Source organism: Hyla sarda, chromosome 3 (genome assembly GCF_029499605.1).
Source record: "Hyla sarda isolate aHylSar1 chromosome 3, aHylSar1.hap1, whole genome shotgun sequence".
NCBI classification, from domain to species: domain Eukaryota; kingdom Metazoa; phylum Chordata; class Amphibia; order Anura; family Hylidae; genus Hyla; species Hyla sarda.
In genome coordinates this window covers 85,471,121-85,477,120 of record NC_079191.1, presented here as the reverse complement: position 1 = coordinate 85,477,120, position 6,000 = coordinate 85,471,121, and the positions used below count along the sequence as shown (strand labels likewise).

The following is a 6,000-nucleotide window of genomic DNA, read 5'->3' as shown; positions in this document are numbered from 1 at the left end:
CATTCCCTTTGAGATGTTTAGCATTCCTTTCCCCCTTAATTTAATAAGTGAAATACAGACCATAAAACAGTGTTTCCCAACCAGTGTGCATCCAGCTGTTGCAAAACTACAACTACCAGCCTGCCCGGACAGCCTTTGGCTATCCGGGCATGCTGGGAGTTGTAGCTCTGCAACAGCTGGAGGCCCACTGGATGGGAGACACTGACATAAAATAAAGAGCTGAGAATTGAAGGGACTCAGGGAGGTGGCTACAGCACTTAAAGCGGTACTCCTGTGGAAAACCTTTTTATTTATATTTTTAAAGTCAACTGGTGCCAGAAAGTTAAACAGATTTGTAAATTACTTCCATTAAAAAATCTTAATCCTTCCAGTACTTATTAGCTGCTGAATACTAATGAGGAAATTATTTTCTTTTTGGAACACAGAGCTGTCTGCTGACATCATGACCAGAGTGCTCTCTATTGACATCTCTGTCCATTTTAAGAACTGTCCAGAGTAGGAGAAAATCCCCATAGCAAACATATGGTGCTCTGGACAGTTCCTAAAATGGACAGAGATGTCAGCAGAGAGCACTGTGCTCGTGATTCAGCAGAAAGCATTGTGTTCCAAAAAGAAAAGAATTTCCTCTGTAGTATTCAGCAGCTAATAAGTGCTGAAAGGATTAAGATTTAATAGCAGCAATTTACAAATCTGTTTAACTTTCTGGCACCAGTTGATTTAAAAATAACTAAATAAATAAAAGTTTTCCACTGGAGTACCCCTTTAACTAGCACTGTAGCTCTTTCTGGGGATTGTGGGGGTCTCAGGACAGACTTGAAAGTAGTGGCATATGTTATGACTTTGCACAGTCAAACCCTTTTTAAAGCGAGCCAGTCATCAGTTTAATGCTGCCCTAACCACGGGCAGCATAAAACTGGTGCAGGCATCACGATTACAAGACACTATGAATTACTGATACGCTCTGGATTTTCAGAGAAATCATAGTTTGAAAATGCAGTAGTGACGAGACAAGGACACCCAGGAAAAGACAAGGGGAAAGCTGTAGAGGGTGCTGGATGTAGTGAGGAGCGCACTAAAATCATCTACTTCAACAAATATTTTAAAGTCATACATGAACATAAATAGTCCTTGGGGTGGGTCCCGGCAGCTGACTCCCGCCTAGCCGGCTTGAGTGACAAGTCTCTCCCTTGGAGTGTATAGAAGAAGACACTCACTGCTTGCAGGATAGAGAGCAGCATCGGGACCTGCCCCAAAGACTTGTTACCTGGGTCCCGGCAGAATTTTTAGACTATGATAAACATGAAACGCCCAAGTATATCAGAGTAATTTAATGTCCTGCAATTGCAATGCCTGCACCAGTTTTATGCTGCCCGGGGTTTGGGCAGCATAAAACCAATGACAGGTTCCCTTAAACTGACCAGATCTAAAATATATAATTTACCTTCATCCTAAAAAAAATCTTCACCATAGGACTGTAGGTAGGTTACACTTACCATCGCTTCTTCTCATATTTTTCCTGTAGAAATTCTTTAACTTTTTGCGGATCTCTAAAGTCTGGGATAGCAGAAGACCTATCGTCAAATAATCCTAGCCAAATTTGTTTACACACCTAGAATAGTAATAGAATAATGAATATTAAACCAAGTTAAAAGGTAATAAAGCTTATAACAGCCATTACTTTCATTTATTAAGACGCAGGACACAAGGTGAAAAGTTCACTGTATAAAGCAGAACATTCAGTACCATTCAATGTGCTTAAAACTCCAACTGGGAAGGAATTGAATGTCAAAATAAAAAAGTATCACCAGAGGTCTCTGGCAAAAGCTCCCAACCCACCACCCTTTACTGTACAACTACACAGTGTGGAATTTGGGACTGGTCCATCATTAATAAAACTGATTCTGAGCATGTAGGCTCGGTTTACACTACCACCAAGCTTTCCATTGCTACATCATGAGAGCTTAAAATGGCCAAATTTGTCACGTGACAAACAGCAACCCTGATGGACCACACCCTACCACCTTATAAGAGGGTCCACAAAGTCTGTCATTTTCACGTAAAGTATAGTGTAACATACTGCGCTATTCATACTGTCAAATACTGGGGAACTACGACGGAGTTTGAGAATGGAGACTCTGATAATAGTGTGAACACTATTTAATATACTTCAGTGTGGTTTCTTCACTGTAGAGCAGTGATCTCAAAATGTAGCCCTCCAGATGTTGCAAAACTTCCAACTCCCAGCATTCCCAACAGGCCACAGAGAGAGAGACAAGACAGGGCGTTGCAGAGACTTGATGGGCTGAATCAACCTGAAAGGAGGTAGGAAACCAACTCCAAGAAGCACAGAACCAGACAGAGGTAGAGCCCGGTTGGGAACAAAAAAAGGAAAAAGGAACGACAAGAGAACCTGATACAGAGGACCAACAGAAACCAGAGAACCTGGTGAGAAAACGCCAGGTAGAGCTGAAGGCGAGTCAGTCAAGATGAAGACCAGAAACTTCTGGAAAAGAGAGACGGGAACCGTTTCCGGATAGGCATGGTGCAGAAGATCGAAACCAAATAGCTGTAGGCGCCAAAAACCATTGTCCCACGGGCACAACATGAGCACCCAGGGAGAAGAGCGGACTCGGAGAGGACATCACACAGGCTGAACAGCGAGAAGAACCGCAGCCATGCTGCAGCCGAAAAATGGTCCTACTGGAACAACCAGACAGGCTTGCCGTCCAACCCTGGAGTAAATGGACCCCGAAGGAGGAAAGTAAGGAGTAACCTGGAAACCTGGAATGGCGACATGGAACTGGAGACTCTCGAGTCACCGGGAGTTGCCCCACCTGTAGGGGGAGCAAACCCAACAACTACGAAACGTTACAGGAGACATACTGCTATGTCGGGACAAAAAGAAGAACGGTACAGAAAGACCGCCCCACAAAGGGATCGCGAAGAAGCCTGGGCAGGGGCAATACACGTGCCCGAAACCGCAATCCTCAGGAAGGACGGACCCAGAAAATAAGGTACACCACAGCAGTCTAGGAGAGAGCCCAAAACAAGGCTTAATTGGTCTTGGACCCAGCGGTCGGAGTGAACCAGAGCACTCCCACTCTCGTCAGGACGGGAACAGAGGGAAAAGCAAAAGGGAACCCAGCTGGGACTCCCAGGCTCTGGGCAAAAGAAGGTTACTCCAAAAGATCGGAGTGGAAGTGAGGCGCCACTGACAAAGGGAAGGATGGAGGGGAAAAAACGAAAAAGGGTGCGTGGTGCTCTCTGGCGTAGTAAGTTTTGTACTTCTTTGTTGGAAGAAGAGAGATATATAGAAGTCCCACCACCACACCTATGCAGTGATACTGACCTCTAAGAGTATTGCAGCGTTTTATGGCGCGACTCTGGAGTAGGGTGGGGTGGAGTGTTACAGCTTGCTGCTTGGTTCCCCCTTGTCCGTTCTACCCAGGGCTGGGTGGCGGAAAGAGCTATATAGGAAAAGGAAGTACAGAAAATGCGGGGGTTCTGACTCTCAAGCACTACTGTAAATTATAGTCGATATGCCAATAAGTACACAGGATTCTTTTATTTTGTTCGTATTAAAGGTACAACTGGACAGCGCGTTTCGGCGTGATCTCACGCCTTCCTCAGGTCCACAGTAAAAACTCTAAAAGTGTATACAGATATATATACATGGTTGGTATAAAAACACAATGATTAAAATTAAATAAATAAATATCCCAAGGTGGATCCACCTTGGGATATTTATTTATTTAATTTTTATCATTGTGTTTTTATACCAAACTTGTATATTATATTATATAAATATATATATATATATATATATATATATATATATATATATGTATACACTTTTACAGTTTTTACTGTGTACCTGAGGAAGGCGTGAGAACACGCCAAAACGGGTTGTCCAGTTGTACCTTTTTATACGAACAAAATAAAAGAATCCTGTGTATTGACATATCGACTATAATTTACAGTAGCGCTTGGGAGACAGAACCCCCGCATTTTCTGTACTTCCTTTTCCTATAAAGGGAAGGATGAGCACACCCTTCCCGGATATTGTGCCAAGGAAGGAAGAGAGCAATGGCAGACTGGCTGTCACTAAGCTATACACGATAGCATAAACCCCTCCTACACAGGAAAATGCCCTAGCTGCATGAGCCAGGCTGCAATAGTGAGCAGTAAGCACACAAGCAGAGCCGGCGAAAAGCAAGGGCAAGCAAGGTACCCCACCATGTAGGGGGAAGTGCGAGATGGCTCAATCTTGGCAGAAGAAAGTGCTCAGTGAAATAGTCCCCCTAGTGGAGGGGAAAAACAAGGGGAGGTGGAGACGAAACTCAGGCACTGACCGTGCCAAGCTTCCTGATCCCAGTACCCCCTGTGGAAGGGAATTTCCCAAGAGCGCCATGTACTGTAGGAGCAAGGAAATGCCACCCTATGGTAACGGATCAAAGCACTGGGTGGACGTAGCCCCGAATGCAAGTAAGAAGCACATGTAGCAACCTACTGCATTGGGAGGAAATACCCCATTGGGGCGAGACCTTGGACCCTGCGAAAAAAACGGGGGGCAGATGGTGCGGCCACAGAGCCATCCCAGCCGATGAATAAGGCAACAGAGCCGACACCTAAGCCAGCCTGTACAGGAACCCAGGAAGATACCTGGAGGCATGGGGGACTGTAGAACAGGCTGTCGCCCCAGCAGACCCCATGCCCGAACAGAGGTGCTTAACCGCCGCAGACCTGTGGAAACAATTACACAGGAAGGCTTGAGGTACACCCCACCGAAAAGGAGGGGAGGAAGGCTCTACATGAGCAGGGTGTCCAGAGCATATGTAGGGACACAGACATGTGTAGCTCATGATAGTAGAGGGGTACCAAGACTGCCACCACGAAGGGAACGACAGACATCCAAATGTCCGGAAGCATGGAAACTAGTCTCAGCACCAAAAGGCATGCCACAACCATACCCTGACAAGACTAACTTTACGCTGTTAGAAGGGGAACCGAGAGTGCTGCTGCTGCTGCGAGGTCCAAGGAACCTGCAGGAAACGCCCACACCTCATCTCTTAATAGTGCTACACACCAGAACTGCAGTAGCAGACTAAAGAGATGAAGGACGAATGAGGTGCAGGAAATATGCAGACACAGTCTGACTTACCAGTAGAACGGTCCAATGAATCCACAGAGCCTCTTCATTGGAACTTCACACTGAAAGTGAGTCACTGGACGTCTGCCGCTGAATCGGCAGGAATGGGGAAGGCGACCTGGTGGATGAAAAAAAAAACATGCAGACAGTCTGGCTAATTGACATAGGGACCGTGGACACACCGGTCCCATCCTCGGAACCACACACTGAAAGTGGTTTACCAGCCCTTAACCGTGATACCAGCAGGCCTGTGGAGAGGGATCTGGGAAAGTAGGGAACAATGCAAACCACTACGTGGTTCATTGTGAAAGGCCCATGGAGCAACATGGGGTCCCTCGCTTAGAACTACACCTCGGCAGTCGGATACCTGAACTTCCGCCAAGGTGTTGGAAGTGTATGGTAGGTGACCCGAAGTAGTAGTAAACCACACAGACCACCGCCTGGTTGACTGGTATAGGGTCACTTCTGCGAACCCTCCCACCAAAAGCGGGTTACTGGAATGTGGACGATCTGATGGGCGACCCCCAAGCAGAAGAAAGTCTGATTGACTGATGTCAGTCCCGTGTACCTGCAGGGGACCCTCTTCCAGATTTCTACCACCAGCAGTGAGGTACTGGAAACCCCATACATGCATGCGGCAGCCCAGGGATGGGAGAGCGACTGCGTCGGAAACTGTACAGACAACAGTCTGGCTGAACGAGTACACCTCCAGGTGCAGGCGAAAAAGGAACAGTCATATTGCCGATCACTGTGCCCCCTTGGTCGCAGGTGGGAGGACGGGGAGGCCTAGGAGCCATGGATAGAATCCCCGCCACCCTGGGAGATTGAGGGAGGCTGAAGAGCCATGGATG

The 6,000-nt window shown here is 46.7% G+C and overlaps 1 protein-coding gene across 11 annotated transcripts in view; it reads right to left on the bottom strand.

The window, feature by feature from the left end:
• Positions 1-6,000, bottom strand: part of AGFG1 (ArfGAP with FG repeats 1) — a 111,136-nt gene that overhangs the window by 54,100 nt on the left and 51,036 nt on the right. For all 11 annotated transcript variants that reach the window (XM_056564504.1, XM_056564505.1, XM_056564509.1 and 8 more), the window contains exon 3: positions 1,494-1,609. In XM_056564504.1, coding sequence (XP_056420479.1) covers positions 1,494-1,609 — 116 coding nt within the window. The remainder of the gene's footprint in view (positions 1-1,493; positions 1,610-6,000) is intronic.